The sequence below is a fragment of the Neoarius graeffei genome, chromosome 19 (genome assembly GCF_027579695.1).
Source record: "Neoarius graeffei isolate fNeoGra1 chromosome 19, fNeoGra1.pri, whole genome shotgun sequence".
Taxonomy (NCBI): domain Eukaryota; kingdom Metazoa; phylum Chordata; class Actinopteri; order Siluriformes; family Ariidae; genus Neoarius; species Neoarius graeffei.
The window spans coordinates 59,943,999-59,966,132 of record NC_083587.1 but is presented as its reverse complement, the minus strand read 5'-3'; the positions used below and the strand labels follow the sequence as shown (position 1 = coordinate 59,966,132).

At 41.7% G+C, this 22,134-nt stretch overlaps 1 protein-coding gene across 2 annotated transcripts in view; it reads right to left on the bottom strand.

Moving 5' to 3' along the window:
• The window catches only part of ext1a (exostosin glycosyltransferase 1a), a 188,646-nt gene that overhangs the window by 4,901 nt on the left and 161,611 nt on the right, over positions 1-22,134 (bottom strand). For both annotated transcript variants that reach the window (XM_060900379.1, XM_060900380.1), the window contains exons 6-10: positions 17,673-17,791; positions 12,957-13,052; positions 12,500-12,589; positions 12,221-12,381; positions 9,667-9,838 (exon numbers count right to left, since the gene is read on the bottom strand). In XM_060900379.1, coding sequence (XP_060756362.1) covers positions 9,667-9,838; positions 12,221-12,381; positions 12,500-12,589; positions 12,957-13,052; positions 17,673-17,791 — 638 coding nt within the window. The remainder of the gene's footprint in view (positions 1-9,666; positions 9,839-12,220; positions 12,382-12,499; positions 12,590-12,956; positions 13,053-17,672; positions 17,792-22,134) is intronic.

Genomic DNA, 22,134 nt, shown 5'->3' with positions numbered 1-22,134 from the left:
CCGCCATATTCTCGGAAGGAAGTTACTCGGTAACCACGGAAACATTTCGTGCACGCGCATTTCAACTTCCGTGAAAGAAAACCGCAAACATTTCTCGCTAGTGTGGACAGATGCACTAAACTGTACCGGTATACTTTGTATCGATACAGTTATACCACTTTCGTACCGGTATAAGTGTGAACACAACAAAACCGTTCGTTTTCATTTTGGAACCCAGGCGACTTTTAACTTGTGAAAACAAAGAGTGATGACAAAGAAAGAAAAATATCTTGCTTCTCAGAAATAAATCTCAAAATGTTAGGCTATGTGAAACATTTCATCCTTTCACACACGTAATGTCCCAAACAGCAGTGGCACACAGCTTTGCGCACCCAGTTTGACAGCCATGGGTCAACTTACAAGGGCACTTTCCTACTTTTCTGGAAAGCGAAGTCATTAAAGGATATGGGACATGAAACATAAATGCACGCTATATCAGTTTCTTTCCATTAAAAATATGAATTAATTGCATCAACAAATACAAAATCATCTATTAAATTCAGCAAAATCGTTATATTCGTGATGATTATATGGCATTTCTGCTCGACTTCCGATATGCATTTTTTGCAACTGGAAGAGCCGCTGTCACGTGATCATACGTCACAAAAACCTTCGGGCACAGCACAAGCGGGTAGATGAATGGAGAAGTGGATGACAAGAAAATTGTTTTTATAGTCTTTAAAGTACATTGGACATCATACATTGGACATCATGGTGTATTGTGCTGCTTATGGTTGCAATAATTCCAATGGGAAATGCCCTGGAGTAAGTTTTTTTGCATTCCCCAAGGACCCGAAGCTGAGGAAAGTGTGGGCTCACCTGCGCATGCACAGTAGGCTTCGCACATGCGCAGTAGGCTTGGTAGGACAAATCCAAGAGGTAGGATAACTTTACAGAGCACCTGTTGAAAAAACTTTGCACCTACTGTTTCCCACAAACCGTGTTCGGACCATTTCACTGAGGATTCTTTCAACATTAATACTCAGGTACTGAGCGATATTAATTCATGAAACAGGAAGTATAAGGATGAGAAAAAAAAACAGTTTAAATCGGGAAGCTGCGCACATTTGCGCCAGGCTGCACAAATGTGCGCAGCTTCCCGATTTAAACTGTTTTTTTTTCTCATCCTTATACTTCCTGTTTCATGAATTAATATCGCTATTTTTTTTTTAAATCGGATCTGCGCGATTCAGCCGTGAAAAAGGCGGCATCCGCTGAAAGGCGCGTTGTTTGCATCCCTGCGGAGGCCAGGGGACAGGGCAGGAATATTTTTGTTGATATGAGTGATCCGGTGCGATTTCGCGACCCCCCTGTTAAAGAGCTCTGTGCTAAGCGTCTGAAAGCCGAGGTAAGGATTAGTATTATAATTTTGGGTGTATCAATTATTGATTATCAAAATTCTGACTCGTTTCGCCATTTTGACTCTGGAAGCATTGTATCTCAATCAGTCTCGAAAAACATCAGCAAAAAAAAAAAACTAGCTTGCAACGGACTTTAGCTAGATCTATGATGAACTTTCAATGTATGATACAAAAATAATACTTCTTTCAACAGATCATTAGCCTTTGAGCAGAATTGTTTTTAACTTACCAGGAAGTGTTATCGAGCCGACCGCTTTCAGTTTCATGGGGATTGAATGAACTCTCACTCTCAGAATCATCTGACCCGTCAGAGTAAAGACAAGATCCATGTTCATGTGAATTTCCAGCTATCGGTTCGAATCGATAGGGTCTAACTTCACATCTCTGTGAAACATCGGGAATGTCACTGTCGATGGTGTCCTTTTCGGTAACCTGTTTACATTAGATTCCCAAGCGCTGGCTCCTTGGAAAGTTTTTGTTGCGTCACGTGACCACCTAGCTAATTAACGAATCCTTGTTTTACGCTGATGTATAAAAAAACTTGAATAATGTGATGATTTTCACATTTTTGACGCCCTGCAGTGATTTAGATGGCATTTCTTATGTCCTTTATACATAATTATACCCAGAAAAAAATCCATGTCCCATATCCTTTAATTAAATCATTGAACTCAAGGCCATTATTAAAAAAATGTTCTGTTTTCGGTCCACCGGCCGGGTGAGTGCCGTTTGCGCGGTTGAAATTTTTTTTTTTACCGCCGGTTTTTCGACACTTTTTTCGGGTTCGTAAATCTAAAATCGAACTTGACATTTCCGCATTCCCAGGGCTTTCCACTAAGGCTCATACTAGCCAGCCATGACAAATAAGTAGACAGCCGGGGGGAGTAAACACAAAATAAACTCCTGTGCACGCAGTACCCAGGATTAAATGTATTTTCCACAGACCATTTATTTATTCACTTTACTCAAATACAAAGTAAAATGGCAGTAAATCTTCTTTCTTTTCTTGCGTATTGCATCATGAGGCGTTCCTGACTTGTAAATCTCTTATTTTCGGTGCATGACACATTCACGCAGCTGAGCACGCTATGAATTAACAACGACAACGGTCTGCAGTGGCGGCTACACAATTACACGCTCAGCGAACATTTCTCCATTTGTGTATGAAAATACACTCCAACCACTCAGTTTGGGTTCATTTACACCATTTTCAATGGTGTCTTTTGATGCCAGCACGTAATTGAACGAGAGAAGACTGGTTTACCGGAGACAAAATAAGTGTTATCTCTGCTTCTGTTCCCTCCGACACACTACTGCCTCCGCCGAGTGCGCGCGCACTCTGAACTGAATCAGCTCTGCGCATGCGCCGTGCGGCACAAAAAAACGGCAGCCACCATGAAGGAAGGAGATCCGGAGTTTTCTAACATTTGCTTAAGTGTGAAATCGCAAAATGGTATTCTAGCGAACAACAAAATAGTAAAGATTCAGAAAAACAAATCATTCAGTGATCATTTTAATAATGTAATTTCATCCGAACTAGGCCTAACGCTCGATTCAGAACTACAAAAAGTCCGCGTGTCGGACATTTTAAGTACCTTTGTAAAAGTTTTGCAAATGTCGCAGTCAGCATTTAAAATGCTAACTTAAAGATTTTGTACAAGTTTCAGTTGATTAAACTGTCATTTTATTAAATGTGTCTGCTTTTGTAATAAAAAAGTACTGAAAGAAAAAGCAAACAGCATTGCGATTTCTTATCCATCCATAAAAAAAAAAAAAAAATCCCTCCTTCCCGACTGAAAATTTTTTTGCTCACCTGGTGGACAGGAAACGGATTTTTTTTTTAAGGATGGCCCAAGCTGGCGTAGCATGTGAAGACATGGTGGACAGTGATCATATTGACAATGACGGGTGATTTATGCGACGGGACAAGGTGGGCTTCTTTACGGGTGGCGAAATGCATCAAAAATATTATCAATATGATCAAAACTTCTGAAAATATTGTTTCATATTTTCCGATCTTGCTACCTCCGAGGCCCCCTAGTGGCCGAGGCCCTGGGCAGCTGCCCATTAAGGCCAATTTATGCTGACAACCCAGTCCTCGCAGACGGCGTCGCAGATGGCGTCTGTGTAGCCCCCCCACCTTCGCAGACGCTCTGCGCGCACCTCCCAAAAATTACGACCACCGCAGAAGCCTCGCAGACAGCGTCGCAGACAAGAGGGCTCTGATTGGTCCACTCTACATCCGCTGTACACGCACTTCCGCTTCCCTACTTTCCCGGTTTGGTTTGTTTTCACGACCGCCATTTTTAAAAACACGAGCGAAGATGGAGCAGCACGAAGAGCGGTTGATCGAGGAAGTGAGGAAGTACGTACATCTATACGACTCCAGTTCTAGTCATTATAAGTAACCGGAGGATAAACACTCCACTAACCACACCCACCAACTACTCCTAGCGATTTCGCGCCCCCTTGCGTTGTGCCGGTGAATAACATCGCGCACGCCTATGACTCCCCGCTCAACGATAAATTACAACGGTCTACGAAAAGCTATCCGCGAAAGCCTTGTCGCAAGAGCATGCAGAGGCCCTTAGGATAACGCGTCCTTGATAACAAATGAGTAAAAGATGATGATTATTGTGGTTTGGAAAGAGAACAAAAAGGTTCGTCTTGGAAAGTGTCGAGTTCTCGAAACTCAACAGAACAGGGTTAAATGTCAACATTTCATTCACACGGGATGAGCTAACAACTATTCGCTGAAGGTGGCGTGAATAATATCGGAGACCAAGTCGAGGTTATTATTGAAATAATATTGGCTGGCGTTGAGTGGTTTATCAGATATTACTCCATTCAGCTAGCATGATACTGACAGAGTCGAAGACGAGTAGCTGAATGGAATAATATCTGATAGACCACGAAAAAAAGCCAGCCAATATTATTTTACATACGCATTCCTTTTGGGTGTTCAACACATCTCTCTCTCAAAACCTTCCGTATTTAACAAAGCAAACCTGGCGGCCATGCTTGTTTACAAATTGTCACGGTCGCTCACGAGCGCGCAAGTTTTACGTCTCTGACATGCGATGTCATGTTGTCTTGACAGCCATGCAATATCGTAAACCATATTCAACACTCATTCTCCACTGGGTAGAGTGACGTAATACACGTAGGAAATGAATGAAACCTGCTAGAAGGGAATACAGTGGTGCTTGAAAGTTTGTGAACCCTTTAGAATTTTCCATATTTCTGCATAAATATGACCTAAAACATCATCAGATTTTCACACAAGTCCTAAAAGTAGATAAAGAGAACCCAGTTAAACAAATGAGACAAAAATATTATACTTGGTCATTTATTTATGGAGGAAAATGATCCAATATTACATATCTGTGAGTGGCAAAAGTATGTGAACCTCTAGGATTAGCAGTTAATTTGAAGGTGAAATTAGAGTCAGGTGTTTTCAATCAATGGGATGACAATCAGGTGTGAGTGGGCACCCTGTTTTATTTAAAGAACAGGGATCTATCATGATGCTCATCAGGCTGGAAAAGGTGACAAAACCATCTCTAAAGAGTTTGGACTCCAGCAATCCACAGTCAGACAGATTGTGTACAAATGGAGGAAATTCAAGACCATTGTTACCCTCCCCAGGAGTGGTCGACCAACAAAGATCACTCCAAGAGCAAGGCATGTAATAGTTGACGAGGTCACAAAGAACCCCAGGGTAACTTCTAAGCAACTGAAGGCCTCTTTCACATTGGCTAATGTTAATGTTCATGAGTCCATCATCAGGAGAACACTGAACAACAATGGTGTGCATGGCAGGGTTGCAAGGAGAAAGCCACTGCTCTCCAAAAAGAACATTGCTGCTCATCTGCAGTTTGCTAAAGATCACGTGGACAAGCCAGAAGGGTATTGGAAAAATGTTTTGTGGATGGATGAGACCAAAATAGAACTTTCTGGTTTAAATGAGAAGCGTTATGTTTGGAGAAAGGAAAACACTGCATTCCAGCATAAGAACCTTATCCCATCTGTGAAACATGGTGGTGGTAGTATCATGGTTTGGGCCTGTTTTGCTGCATCTGGGCCAGGACGGCTTGCCATCATTGATGGAACAATGAATTCTGAATTATACCAGCGAATTCTAAAGGAAAATGTCAGGACATCTGTCCATGAACTGAATCTCAAGAGAAGGTGGGTCATGCAGCAAGACAACGACCCTAAGCACACAAGCCGTTCTACCAAAGAATGGTTTGGAATGGCCAAGTCAAAGTCCTGACCTTAATCCAATGGAAATGTTGTGGAAGGACCTGAAGCGAGCAGTTCATGTGAGGAAACCCACCAACATCCCAGAGTTGAAGCTGTTCTGTATGGAGGAACGGGCTAAAATTCCTCCAAGCCGGTGTGCAGGACTGATCAACAGTTACCGGAAATGTTTAGCTGCAGTTATTCCTGCACAAGGGGGTCACACCAGATACTGAAAGCAAAGGTTCACATACTTTTACCACTCACAGATATGTAATATTGGATCATTTTCCTAAATAAATAAATGACCAAGTATAATATTTTTGTCTCATTTGTTTAACTGGGTTCTCTTTATCTACTTTTAGGACTTGTGTGAAAATCTGATGAAGTTTTAGGACATATTTATCCAGAAATGTAGAAAATTCTAAAGGGTTCACAAACTTTCAAGCACCACTGTAAAACATGTTTTTAATCCATGGAAAAAGTATCCTGTATGGAGGATAACTGGTGGATAATTGTTTTAGTATAAATACACAGATGATTATTAAAAAAAAATATTTTTTTAATCTTCAAAAATGGCATGTAAATGTAATAACGGTGCAGCTCAGACGAGTCGCATAAAATACCTTGTTTCAAACTCGATAAAATAAAATCACAACTCCAGCTTACCTTTGAATAGTTTTAGACAGAACTTTGTAGCATCTTTAGTGCTTTTCGGAACAGCATTTTCTTTCATTATTTCTAATTCTTCCTCACTTACGGTGCTAAAGCAATTGGGTGCCATTTTGCGGAGTCGCTCGAGGTGATCAAGGAATAGTCTGAATTTCTCGACCGATCAGCGCACACGATTTTCTATAATCACCTGCGTATTTATACGAAAATAATAATAGCAAAACAATAGCAAGATACAGATGAATTCCTGTTGGCTTGTGATAATTGCATCGATCAACAGTTTCATCGAATCCACGTAAACACAACTGTCTTCTTGGGAAATATTTTCCTCTGGACTACCAAGCTCCCAAACAACCTTCTAAACAAAGTCAGACCTCACGCAAAAATGGCAATTCACATGAAATGGGACGCAAAAAGACTTAATTTAGCTTCACATCTGGATGGATCATCTTGATAAACTTACTACGGGTTTGGAAACTTTGGGCAGAACTGTAGCCTCTTCGATCGGTGAATAATAATCAGACTGCTATTAGGTCGCAGTCAACTTAGATGTTTGTGTGGCGGTTTTCAGAAAGTTACTTCCAGCAAAGAAACCCAATTAACTGGCTAATTATATTCCCTTTTAAAATCGTATGACATCAGAACTGTATGTAATTGTTACATGGTCAAAAAATTTCAACCTTGGTGATTTTTTTTTTTTTGGACGTGGGTTAAAATTTAACCTAGTTCATAATTTCCAACGTCGGTAAAATTTTGGATTATCGAAGATTCTTAAAAGGGATTTTCCATCACTTTTCTCTCTCTCTTTCCTTCCTCTCTGTATACACCTACCCAGTATTTCCTCTTGTCTGTCTGTCTAATTAGCTTTTTTTTTAAAAATATCTTTTTTCATATTTAACCGGGATTCAAACTCTGAACCTTCCGATTCTTCACCCAACACCTTAACCACGACACCAGCGACAACTGCAATGGAAGGAGTGATGTACCTTTTGAATTTATTAATGAGTCCAGTCTTATTATGTCATCAAGTAATTTAAAATACAAAGTCTTCCCAAATCCTAACCCGAGATATCGCAAGTCTCCCTAATACAAGTAGCAAATTATAAACTGGGTTAAAAATTCAAACCTAAGTTGAACAAGAGTGCTCCGAGAGCACAATATCCCCCGCTGGCAACGATGCCATAACTCTGGTAAAATGTGACTGAATTGAATGAAATTGCAATCTGCGTATTACCGACATGACAAAGAATCCCACCAAGTTTCCTGAAATTCCTCCAAAAATTGTGAGAGGAGTTGATTTCAGAAGGTGAGCACCCTTCCCGGGATGGACGGACATTGCCACGACATAATCCCCATTCTGGCATTTCTTGGAGGATTATGTCGTGGCAATGTCCGGGGATAAAAACCTTTTGGCAAATAACATGAAATTCCTCCAAAAACTGTGAGGGAAGTTGATTTCAGAAAGCGAGCACACCTTGATGAAATTGCCAAAGTACAAGTTTGTTAATAATCAGGGGCATAACTCTGGGAAAATTTGCCCAAATTAAACGAAATTTCAATCTGCGTATAACTGTCGTATAACAAAGCCTTTTGCCAAGTTTGGTGAAATTCCTATACAAATTGTGAGAGGAGTTGATTTCAGAAGAATGTACACCCTCATGAAACTGTCAAAGTACAAATTATTTAATCAACAATCAAAACTCTGGGAAAATTTTCACAAACGAAATTAAATTGCAATCTGCGTATTACCGTCATACAGCAAGGCCTTTTGCCAAGCTTCGAGAAATTCGTCCAAAAATTGTGAGAGGAGTTGATGTCAGAAGGTGAGTACCCTTCCCGGGATGGACAGATGGACGGAAATCGCCATGACATAATCCCCCTTCGGTCCTTTCGGCCAGCGGGGGATAAAAATTCCACCTGACCTACAATTCTAACTTGCAACATAAATCACTTAAATTCTGCTTCACGCCAAGAACACAAGTTGTGAGCGAACCAGTGCTTTAAAGTGATTAACCAGGAAATTTTGAAATTACAAGATCATTAGTACAAGATGTTCTCGACGAAAAAAAAAATATTCAGCAGACTTTAGCTTAAAAAAAAAATGTTCAAGTTGTAACATCAGTCCGTTGGGCCATTTCCCCGGGCGCGGCCGTACTGGATTCGCCAGATACATCGATGTATTAGGAGACGAAAACGAGGGTGGCGCTGCGTGATGCAAGATTCCACACGACAGCATACCACGTCACGCATCAAACGGATGGAAGATAAACAGGTAAATGTATACTTTTTTTAAAATAAACAGGCAATAAACTAGCCACTACTTTATTCTGATTCCTTTTCTAATACTGCGCTGTTATTTTTTATGGAGAAATGCAAACAAATTGACTGAAGTCACGCTAGATCATATTATATTATAATACTATCGTCTAGTTGTCATAACAGAAGGACTTACTGGACAGCGCACGCTCCGAACTGACTCACGCACCGCGAATGACACACACCTGCACGGGATTAAGGCGCAATCAGCGCACCCAAATAAGGACTCAGGATGCAGACTGACTTTGCGAAGTATTGCGTTTGTGTCACATTACCGAGCCTTGTTTCCTGATCTTCGTTTTTGATCCTGCTTCTATCTACAATATTCTGTTTGTGCCCCGCTCGACCTTTTGCTTGTTTTACCGTTCAGGATATCCTGTCTGCCTGCTGATTTGGACTGTTTGCGCTTTTCTTTATAATAAAGATCTTCTGCATTTACATCCATCCATCTCCAACCATCCCCGAAAGAATACTTCGCCCGGCTGACGCTCGCACAGCGTGCACCTCTGCTGTGCTCGCGGAAAATGACATCACGCACGATGGAGTTATGGCGGCCTCCCTGATGAAAAATAGTCCCGTCTATTTTCATCACTTTAGTGGTTTTATCGTTCAGAACAAATTCAACATGCAGCTATTTTTTTTTTTTTAAATAAAGGACAGACCAAGACCGACTTTGAGCTTTATTTGTGAGATGTTTTCTTTTAGGTAAGCCAGGAAGAACACACATGCGCACGTTGGGTTGGTTTAGGAAAATAATCCATGACATCAAGTCAAGCGTTTTCCAAAAACAGCATCATCTGAAGTGTTTTAATCCACAGCCGTTTCAGTTTTAATAATTTGTTGATTAATGAGAGAAGGAATAAACGTTCCTGTGTTTTGTTTTTTATATCACAGCAACTATAAACAGTCATTCTCTCATTTTTCTCTTTGAATGTGAATAAAACAAAAGAGAAAGATTTGAGAATTCAATCGTACTTGTGGTATAAGCCAAAAAAAAAAAAAAAAAAACCCTGAATTTACTGGTAATGAAGCTTACCTGTCCCATCATGGTCTCCTTGTACTGCTTCTTCTGTGTGACCTTGATGGGGGGCATCCTGGTAACAGCAGACACGAGGAAGTTCATGAGGATATCTTCACAGTTTGATAGCTGGTCAACCATGCTCTTCAAGCTGGCTGGCAGGTAATTTGTATACAAGTAGTTGTAATATCTATATAGGTAGGAAAATGGGGGGGGGGGAGACAGGGGAGCCATATGAATCTTTTTCATAAAGATAAAGCCAAGTACGTGAGAAGAAACAAGATCAACTGTGAGCTACTGCTCACTTACGGTACGTATCTCTCCCCGCCCCTCAGGAATCTCCTTTGTTCGTGCCATGATGCACTTCTACAAACATGTGTTGTGAAGATCAGACTTTGATAGATCCCTGTTCTTTAAATACAACCCCGATTCCAAAAAAGTTGGGACAAAGTGCAAATTGTAAATAAAAACGGAATGCAATGACGTGGAAGTTTCAAAATTCCATATTTTATTCAGAATAGAACAAAGATGACATATCAAATGTTTAAACTGAGAAAATGTATCATTTAAAGAGAAAAATTAGGTGATTTTAAATTTCATGACAACAACATCTCAAAAAAGTTGGGACAAGGCCATGTTTCCCACTGTGAGACATCCCCTTTTCTCTTTACAACAGTCTGTAAACGTCTGGGGACTGAGGAGACAAGTTGCTCAAGTTTAGGGATAGGAATGTTAACCCATTCTTGTCTAATGTAGGATTCTAGTTGCTCAACTGTCTTAGGTCTTTTTTGTCGTATCTTCCATTTTATAATGCGCCAAATGTTTTCTATGGGTGAAAGATCTGGACTGCAGGCTGGCCAGTTCAGTACCCGGACCCTTCTTCTACGCAGCCATGATGCTGTAATTGATGCAGTATGTGGTTTGGCATTGTCATGTTGGAAAATGCAAGGTCTTCCCTGAAAGAGACGTCGTCTGGATAGGAGCATATGTTGCTCTAGGACCTGGATATACCTTTCAGCATTGATGGTGTCTTTCCAGATGTGTAAGCTGCCCATGCCACACGCACTAATGCAACCCCATACCATCAGAGATGCAGGCTTCTGAACTGAGCGCTGATAACAACTTGGGTCGTCCTTCTCCTCTTTAGTCCGAATGACACAGCGTCCCTGATTTCCATAAAGAACTTCAAATTTTGATTCGTCTGACCACAGAACAGTTTTCCACTTCGCCACAGTCCATTTTAAATGAGCCTTGGCCCAGAGAAGACGTCTGCGCTTCTGGATCATGTTTAGATACGGCTTCTTCTTTGAACTATAGAGTTTTAGCTGGCAACGGCGGATGGCACGGTGAATTGTGTTCACAGACAATGTTCTCTGGAAATATTCCTGAGCCCATCTTGTGATTTCCAATACAGAAGCATGCCTGTATGTGATGCAGTGCCGTCTAAGGGCCCGAAGATCACGGGCACCCAGTATGGTTTTCCGGCCTTGACCCTTACGCACAGAGATTCTTCCAGATTCTCTGAATCTTTTGATGATATTATGCACTGTAGATGATGATATGTTCAAACTCTTTGCAATTTTACACTGTCGAACTCCTTTCTGATATTGCTCCACTATTTGTCGGTGCAGAATTAGGGGGATTGGTGATCCTCTTCCCATCTTTACTTCTGAGAGCTGCTGCCACTCCAAGATGCTCTTTTTATACCCAGTCATGTTAATGACCTATTGCCAATTGACCTAATGAGATGCAATTTGGTCCTCCAGCTGTTCCTTTTCCAGCCTCTTATTGCCCCTGTCCCAACTTTTTTGAGATGTGTTGCTGTCATGAAATTTCAAATGAGCCAATATTTGGCATGAAATTTCAAAATGTCTCACTTTCGACATTTGATATGTTGTCTATGTTCTGTTGTGAATACAATATCAGTTTTTGAGATTTGTAAATTATTGCATTCCGTTTTTATTTACAATTTGTACTTTGTCCCGACTTTTTTGGAATCGGGGTTGTAAAACAGGGTGCCCACTTGCACCTGATTGTCATCCCATTGATTGAAAACACCTGACTCTAATTTCATCTTCAAATTAACTGCTAACCCTAGAGGTTCACATACTTTTGCCACTCACAGATATGTAATCTTGGATCATTTTCCTCAATAAATAAATGACCGAGTATAATATTTCTGTCTCATTTGTTTAACTGGGTTCTCTTTATCTACTTTTAGGACTTCTGTGAAAATCCGATGTTGTTTTTGGTCATATTTATGCAGAAATATAGAAAATTCTAAAGGGCTCACAAACTTTCAAGCACCACTGTACAAGACATGAAATTCTTTTCTTCATGTATTCAAGGTTGTTAGTAAGTCTGGGTCAGAGAGCGGGGTCAGCCATGATACAGCGTCCCTTGAGCAGGAGCTTGCTCAAGCGCTACCACAATGTAGTATAGTGTAGCATTGCCAGGGCTTCTAATCAGCAACCCAGAGACTTAACTTCTGAAGCGCGACTAGCCCGAGACTGTACACTCCCTCCCTCTCTCAGGTTCATGGTTTAAACAAAGGCAATACTCTCTTCAATACCTGTGGTAGAAAGCAGCTCCAGTCAGCACCATCGAATAATCATTGGTCCATTTGGAAGTATAGCCCCAGCGCTCCTTGTTCACGTCCCAGAAATGGCTCCTGGCTGGATATCCCACAATCCTCTCAGGGAAACTTTGCCAGACAGTGAAGGCGAAATCCACCTACGAGATAAAACACCCGGGCTCTGATCTGACCTCGCCTTCTACATCATGCTTGGAGATTCAGAGATGAACTGTATCTCTCTGGTGTGATAAAGAGCTGCGACATGGCGCCACCTACCTCAGTCGTGGAGAGCACCGTGTCCTCGTCCAGACTCAGCACGGCATCTGTTACGATGGTGCTGTAGGGCAGGAAACGGCTGCTCATCACCTGGAGACATCAGCGAATCATACAAACAATGACTTTCCCAAAATCTTCTCACGGTACATGCCCACTTGAAACTCTGCTGCCCCGCATCATGTTCACTACAATGGAATGTTCTGGTAAAACCCCGAAGTGCATGACGGTTGTTGCAAACTGTGACCTGCAGCCGATCTGATAAGGGTGAGTGTTTGGCACACTGACTCTGAATGCCAAACAGATGTGGTACAACAAACATTACTTAATCTCTGCAACTCATTTCCAGCCAAGTACCCAGCTGTGGAAACCGAAGCAGTGTGAACCCAAGGGACGGAACACAACGATAATCTCAGGAACCTCAGAAAACCTACATTTTACTGCAGAGTATTCCTCTTACCTTACTCTCCCCTTCTATAACGATGACGGGTTGAGAGGTCGCAGGCCAGCGGTGCTTTGCAGGAAGAGGCTTGTCACAGTTCCACAGGACGATAATCTACAAATCATCGAATGGAAAAGTGGAGAAAACGTGAGGGCTCGAGTGTGGTCTTCAACTCTCGGCTTGGATGTCTGAACTTAAGTGTTCTTGCTCCCGTATGCTTAATTCAACTATTTTGCCAAGTGACTCCGATCAGAGCCCAGGCCAAAAGTATGTGGACACCCCATCCATACGTGGTTCTTCCCCAAACTCTTGCCACAGAGCTGAAAGCATACAACTGTGGGGGGAAATAATGCCGGACCGGCGGATGTTGACCGGTAATTTTTGCGTTTGCCCGTCTGTATTTCACAAAAGCATCAAACTGGATGGCCTTTGAAAAATTGTAAAGATACGGCTCTAATCTACTTCTAAATATTACACTGGGCGAATACATTATGTCATAACACGGCCCATGGACGCTCTCGATGAACGACAAACCAGCTCTCATGAGCGAGTAGGAGCGCATTCTGGCATGACGCTGTTATCAGCTGCGTAGGTATACCACAAACGTTAAAAGAAAAGACTACTACAGGGTTTGGTTGCTGACAAAGCTCCCCCCCCAAAAAAAAAAAAAAAATCATATTTTAACACTTGTGTGTTAAATTTGATTTGAGTTGGATGAATTTGTTTCAAGTATTACGTTCAGTGCCAAACTCTGAATCAATGGTTATGTTATTATGTGCATTTTTTTTTCCATTCATCATAAAAATGAGTCAGTCACATGCTTTATAGGATGTAGATTTATATTTTCAAGGAGAACTGAAGTCATTTTTAAACTCGCTTTATTTCTTAACGCGTTATTCAAGTACGTTTTCGGTTTTAGTAACCTTATATCGTGACTCGTATTGGCAACTAATTGCAATTAAATATTATACTTATCCAGGGTTCTCACCAGGATTTTTTTTAGCGTAATGGGTTATGGCGAGGGAGCGTAGCGACCGAGCGGGGGGATGGTGCGGAGATTTTGAAAAATCATGCCCAAAATTGGCCATATTTGACGTTCCTGGAGGGGATAAATTGCATTTTTTATGTTGTATATCCTTGATGGAAAATTGTTACATCTTTGGATCTTGGCAATGTGTTACCTACTGTTGTATTTCACTGAACTACAAAGGGTGTTGTCAAAAGATATGTAAACTCAGACACAACCAAAGAGATAATGAATGTTTTATTGTATTAAGAAATTAAGAAATGCCTGAGCACATAAAAATAAAAAAAAAACAAATTGCATTTTCATTCAGGCATAACATACACCCAGCCCCCTTAATAAATAATTAATATATAATCTAAAACTATTAAATGACATTTAATCTCCTCCTAGCCATTCACTAGGCCTACCTCCATCCTCTGCCCGTTTATCTGCTACCTCCTTTCCTCTGCCTTCTATGTCCTTTCCTTCATCTCCTCCAACCTCTCTTGTGCCTGTCTCCTTATAGAAATATAACGATGGATGGCATGCAGGCAGATTACCAGTGTGTTAATGTTAGCCACAGTGGGATCCAGTAAATTAGCGCTAATCATCCGATACGTGCGCCCTGTCATATTGCTAAACCTGCTTACAAAGTAGACGTTTTCATTCATCAAAGGGCTTTGGGTTAAGTTTTCAAGCGTGATGGAAAACCTGTAGAAGTGGTGCACTTACATTTCTAACTGTGAAGAAAGAGCGAATGTCTCTTTTTTTGCGAGGGGGTCCGTCATCCATTGTCATTCACCGAAGTCCAGCTCAAGAGAAAGTTATCGCCAGGATCTCTCTCTCTCTCTCTCGGAACTGATTTCCAGGCATGGGTTTCCTAACAAACGTAGGCTGATTTTGACACCTTGAAAACTGCTCAAGTGCGCAGGAAAAAAAAAACTTTTGGCGATGGTGATGAACAACTGAAAACAACCGTTACGCTATATTAAAAATTTAGCGTAGCGGGGGGAAATTACCGTTGCGGTCTGAAATTTTAGCGTAGCGGGCCGCAACCATATAAAGCGCTGGCGAGAACCCTGTTATCGGCCTATTCGGTTTTTAGCCGTGTTGAATTTAGTTCGTTTGGTCCACGGCAGGCGTCGCTTATCCGCGCGATCTTCACGAGACTTGTGCGAGACTTCGAAGTGTGAAGTGTCAGCGCCGCCATTTTGAAAACTGCTTTCCGAACGAAGTATTGCACAAAAACGAGTTTAAATGACGATTACTGCCGACTTTTTTCAAACTTTCCTGATCGCTATCAAAACAAACAAAACTTCCGGCTTGATTACGTCAGCGTTCGAAAGACGTCGTTGGCAGATGTCGGTCGCTTTGATTTCCGCTGTACGTTTTACTTCCGTCCTACGATGTCTCGCACAGGTCTCAGCGAATCTCGTTTACAGCCATCGCTTTGACATATGGACTGATATATTACAGAGCATATTTCAAACACTCATAACTTGCTATAGCAGCGACAAAATAGCGATCAAAAATGCGTTCCGATATTTAATAAAATGAGATAAATAGAATTTTGATCATAAAAAAACGTGCCTTCAGTTCTCCTTTAACAGAGTTTTTATTTTTCTTCTGTTTTCTAAGTTCTAGTCCTGCAGATTTTAGTCTGAATGCGAAACATCACCGTGTCTAGTTTTAAGTCATTTTGCTCCAAAATTACTCGGAATCTCGTCCTCAAAATTTTAACTCTATTATTTAAGAAGAGTTGTATTGTTAATGACTAAATTTCTTATAGACATAGTATAAAGAGAGTCATTGTTGATGTAATGTTTCATGAGCGTTGTTATAGTACCTATAGACCCCTTTCACTGACGTCACCCGAAACCGGAAGTAAACAGACCCTGCGCCATTTTGGAAGACCAACAAACTCGTGATAAGGGGATAATAACGGCAGCGGTACGTGAACCCACGAGAATAAAGTGGAGTGGCAAACGACTTAAACAAATCTGAGCTGTTTTATTTATGATTTATTGGCCCAACAGTAGACTTGAAAGAAACCTGTGTGAGACTTGGCAAAAAACTGTGGATATAATGGATAAGTCTGTGCATGATCTGCGGACACTTTGAGGTAAGCAAACGCAAGAAATTCAGATTTAAAACATGCTAAATTGGCCCCAAGTTGATAACTGGATGAGGAGCAAGCCTCCCAGACTTCTACAATTTAATAATAATAATAATTTAGGATGGTTTGGGGCTTGCTCGCTGCTGCCAGGTTGGTTGTTGAGTAGCCTGACTGTTTTTTTTTCTTGCGTGTGGTATCATTGTTGACGCGAGGTTGTTTTTTGAACATGCCAATGCGGACACGATTTCCCCTGATGAGTTATGACTTCAGACGCGATGCGTGTGTGGAGTCCGCGTGATTTGTGCGTAAGATAGGCTTCTCATGTGTTTGGAGATCCGTGCTCCGAGACAAGCGCAAGCGCCCCAAGGGAAAAAAAAGGGGCCCCCCGAAAATATCGGCATAGTTCGAACACTGAGTGTAGGCACTGGGTGTAAACAACAAATAGTTTACAATGTCTGGGTAGCAAACAGATGGCAGAATTGGTGTCCGGTCCTCCTTATGTTTCCATTCTCCCTTGCTGCGAGTCTTATCATATGGGTCAAACCCATCAATCACAGCCAGTTTCTCCACATACCGTGCCCTTTCTGCAGCTGGTAATGTACTCACATAACCCGAATTATCATCCATCGTGTCACTTTACTCTCGCTCGTACTTTGTTTTATATTGTGAATGCATGTACTTGGTCTTCCAATATGGCGCCTAACAAAATCTCGCGGCGCGGTGACGTCATGTGAAAGGGGTCTATAGATGAGTACCAGTAAGTTGTAGCCAACTGGAACATCCTTGGCCCACACATATTTTTTTCTAGACATGGAACTGACCTGTGTGCGCACTACCGTTTTCTTGAGTAGAACTTTAAGCATGTTTTTCTTGAATCTTCTGACATTTTCTTGTAAATTAGATTCAATTTGTCGTGTAATTAGCAACTAATGTCTCGTGTAATTTGGCCTTTGGAGATCACAAAAATGTACCTGGAAATAGCTAAGAAGCCATGTCCAGGCATCACCCGGGGCCCGACCCCATTGTTCCAGGCCTTTGGCCCGTCATTCGGACAGGCTGAAATTTGGAAGGACAACATTTCAGACTTGTCTATACTTAACATTCCTTATTTCCCACACTGGTACAGAATGCCTTTGTATACTGTAGCACTACAGTTTCCCTTCACTGGAACTAAGAGGCCCAAACACTTACGGCATGACAATAACAAAGCGAGCTCCATGAAGACATGGCTTGTCAAGCTTGGAGTGGAAGAACTTGAGTATCCTGCACAGCATCCTGACCTCAACCCCACTCAACACCTTTAGGATAAACTGGAATTGGAACTGGAGCTCCACTCAACATTCGTACCTGATCCCAGTCATGCTCTTGTGGCTGAAATGAATCAACACAAATCCCAGCAGCCACACCCCAAAACCTAGCAGAAAGCTTTCCCAGAAGAGAGTGGAGGTTATTATAACAGCAGCAACAGGGGACTAAACCTAGAATGAGATGCTCAAAAAGCACACGTCCACGTTGGTGAGGTGTCCGCAAACTCTTGACCTACAGTGCATATTTTGCTGGAACATTTTTTTTTTTTAAAAACCTGGATCAGACTAAAAGATTAGATCCACACCTGTGCACAGTACTGTGATTTGGCCACAGACACGAGCAGCTTCAGGATGGGCTGCGACTGTGAGACCAGCGGCGTTACAGCGTGGATCACTGCCGTGAACCTCTGATGTGGTTTGATACCTAAAGACAAAGGCGTAAAGTACTTCGTCAGCTCAAAACCTTTCCACAAAAAGTTCATTTTAACATCTTCAGTCATCCATGACATGTTTCAAGGTCACAGGCAACGGTCGGAGGTGAAACGTAGAATATCAACTTTATTGTCTAGAAGAACGACCCAAAAAGCGAATTCAATCTTCCCGGTGTCTAATTTGCACCCTAAAGTTGAATAAAACGGTTAAAATATACCGTTTTGCCCAATTTCCGAAGGTTTGTTTAATACATCTCACTTATGCGCACTTTCACCGCCAGGGGGCCGTCGTCGTGACATCATGTAAGCCAAACAGACCGGGAGCGGTTCTGTGTTTACTTGCGAACCGAGCACACGTGTACGGACTTTGGTCGTGAGAGGTTGTGTAAAATGTCTGAAAGCGAGAGCGATTTTGAAGTAGGAACTCTCCAAATTAAACACCGAGAGGTGAAACCATATATGTATGAACCTATGGCCGTTGCGAAGCAATCGGTGAATGTGGCTCACCGGTTTGACCGTGCGGCCTCGGAATCGGACAGCGACTCGGGCGACTCTGATCGCGGTGACCCCGGACCTCAACAAGACTCACGCCCAAACGATTTATCCTGGTAGTTATGATAAATTCCTACTTTCGGCGTAATACTAAATAAGAGCCCTTTTGAAGAATAATTAAACCGCCCTCCCTAGTGGATATAGGGAACGATTATTTGACAGTGCGCCGGTAGGCCACATTAGCCTGCCATCCGCGGCATTATACTATTTATAGCCGACTTTAAACGAGGAAATATCCCTTTGTCTCATTTCCACAATGATTGTACAGGATCCCTCAGGATTCTTGACTTGTCAATTGCAAGCAAAAGTAAAAATGTTTACCGCCAATCTTCTCCTTTTTGCTTGAGCGTTGCTGCTCCGTTTCTTCTTTGACTGCTTGATTTTGTTTCACGCGCACAATCCACTCTCTCCGCCTCGTCTCCTCTTCCGGAAAAAGCCAACCCTCTCGCTCCGCCTCTTCTTCTTTTTCGGAAAAAGCCAACCCTCTCGCTCCGCCTCTTCTCCTCTTCTGGAAAAAGCCAACCCTCTCACTCCGCCTCTTCTCCTCTTCCGGAAAAAGCCAATCCACTCTCTCTGCTTCTTCTCCTCTCTCGGAAAAATGTAAAAACTTCTTCCTGAACCGGTCCCGCTGTTACAGTTCACTGCACAACAATAAGGCATGGTTTTTCTTTGGAAATTCCCGAACGCACGTCTGCACTCATGCCGAACGGCAATGTAAGTAAACGCAAGTGGACTCAACTCAAGCGGTTTGTTTGGCTTAAATGACGTCACGCGCCGAGTGGTCACCAAAATAGTCGACAAAAATTCGTCACGATCCGTGCTAACTTATTTTAATTATTACTTATTAACAATACTTCTTGGGACCAGAAGAAAATTACGGAGGGTTTTTTAACATATAAAAGTTTCAAATGTGCATAAAATTAAAACCGTTGCCTATCAGCTTTAAAACCCGAGTCATCCAGTTCCAACTGTGAGAAAGGACGATACGGAAAATTCAAGACGCCTGATAAACCCAGACACTACAGCATTACGGGCTTTTCTTTAAAACATGGTGGTGCTGCCAGACTCGCAATTACTTTATTGAAATATTGTGCACTAAAGTTAATTAAACACCACACACATACAGTAACACTGGTAAGGTAATTATACGACGTTCAGACCAGGAAGCATCCTTTAAAAAAAAAAAAAAAAACTCATTATTTGTGGCCAAGTTTAATTGGTCCTTTGAGAGAAGCAAATGACTCATGCAGAAATCATGACTTGCAACACCAGCAATTAGCAACAATCAGGAAAAAACAAACAAACATGCTTTAACATTAGCTAACAATGTCCAACAGCTAGATTCAAAAATACTGGCACCCCTTAAGAGAATTATTTCTTTCCCACTCTAACTGGAAGAACTCTTTCACTTAAGACATAATTCTTATAAGAACACATTCATTAAATAATAAAAATACAAAAATGTATTCTTTTGTATTTGTTTTTCCATTCAAAGTATATTAAAAAAAAAAAAAAAAAACAAAAAAAAAACACCTCAGAGTGCTCCGAGTACACAATATCCCCTGCTGGCAACTCGGCCATAACTCTGGTAAAATGCGACCGAATTTGCAATATGTGTATTCCCGACATATAACAAAGAATCCTGTCAAGTTTGGTGAAATTCCTCCACAAATTGAGAGAGGAGTTGATTTCAGAAGAACGTACACCCTCGTAAAATTGTCAGTTATTTAGATCAAGGGTCAAAACTCTGGTAAAATCTTCACAAACGAAATTAAATCGCAATCTGCGTATTACAGTCATATAGCAAGGCCTTTTGCCAAGCTTCAAGAAATTCGTCTGAAAATTGTGAGAGGAGTTGATGTCAGAAGGCGAGCGCACTTCCATGAAACTGTGAAAGTACAAGGTTGTTAATCAAGGGCTGTAACTCTGGTAAAAGTGCCTGAATTGAACAAAATACCGTATTTTCTGGACTATAGAGCGCACCTGTATATAAGCCGCATCCGCTCTATTTTTTAAAAAAAATTAAAAAAAAAGATATACAAGCCGCACCGGGCTATAAGCCGCAGATATCTGTTGAAAAATTAGATATTTACTGCATGTACAGAACGATTTTGTACTGTAAATGTACATGTATGTACCTGAACAGATTCTTTCCGAACAGTGCCTTTTAACACGGCAGCAACTTTGCTGATTAAAACGGAACAGAACCAAGAGAAAATAACCGGTATTTATTTACCTTCATTTCTCCTGTGTTTGAAACCACAAGTCACTTTAATCATCTTCGCTGGATTTGAAAATAATTACCAGTTAGTAATTTGTCGTGCGTGTTCTATCTGCTAAAGATCTGCTAATTCTTCTTTGCATTGATTTTTCGTCTATCTTATTTTTGATTCTACTTCCGGTTAGAGCGCCCCTAGCGGTGGAAGAAAAATCCATAGAATAACCGCACCTTTGTATAAGCCGCATGGTTCAAAACCTAGGAAAAAAGTAGCGGCTTATAGTCCAGAAAATACGGTAACAATATGCGAACTAGCGACATATAACAAGGCCTTTTACCAAGTTTTGTGAAATTCCTCCACAAATTGTGAGAGAAGTTGATTTCAGAAGGCGAGTATCCTTCCTGGGAGAGACGGACGGATGGACGTCGCCACGACATAATCCCCCCTTCGGGCCTTTCGGCCAGCGGGGGATAAAAATTGTGAGGGAAGTTGATTTAAGAAAGCGAGCACACCTTGATGAAATTGCCCAAGTACAGGTTTGTTAATCATCAAGGGCATAACTCTGGGAAAATTTGCCCAAATTAAACGAAATTTCAATCTGCATATAACGGTCATATAACAAAGCCTTTTGCCAAGTTTGGTGAAATTCCTCCACAAATTGTGAGAAGAGTTGATTTCAGAATGTGAGCACCCTTCCCAGGATGGATAGACGGAAACTGGCACGACATAATCCCCCTTCAAGGCCTTTTGGCCAGCAGGGGATAATTTAAAAAAAAAAAACTACTACCCTTTCCCAATAATTACACTACCGTTCAAAAGTTTGGGGTCACCCAGACAATTTTGTGTTTTCCATGAAAAGTCACACTTTTATTTACCACCATAAGTTGTAAAATGAATAGAAAATATAGTCAAGACATTTTTCTGGCCATTTTCAGCATTTAATCGACCCCACAAATGTGATGCTCCAGAAACTCAGGTGGTGTTTACATTAGACCGTATCAGCGGATCATCAGATTAACGTTTTTAAAACGATTCGCATGCACACAGCAACGCCAATACACGGATACGCTCGGCTCCGCAGGCATCCTGCGCTCCAAATCACTCCGCCCTGAACAGCGAGTGCCCTCTGAAGGGTGCGCACTCCGGCCCTGCGCAGCTCACAGAGCGTGCGAGTGAAGCGCACGAGCAGTGATTCAGGACAAATAGCAGGAAGTGAAAGTCCGTGCCGTTTTTCAGCAGTCGCGTCACATGACCAACATGGCATGACCAACGCCAGCGAATCAGGAAGGTGGATGTCACAGTGACGTTGTCCAATGACGACGTCAGCTAGAGCTCAGCACTGCGTATCCTCGTTCCTCAATGTTTACACAGCACCGGATCAGATACGTAATGGATTGAATACGTGGGCCCTGGCGGATTCAAGTTGTTCCGCCTGTGGAGTCGTTTCCCGGCGTTTTAACGTGAACGGACAGTGCATCCGCGACGAAAACGAGACGGATACGGTCTAATGTAAACGCCACCTCAATCTGCTCAAAGGAAGGTCAGTTTTATAGCTTCTCTAAAGA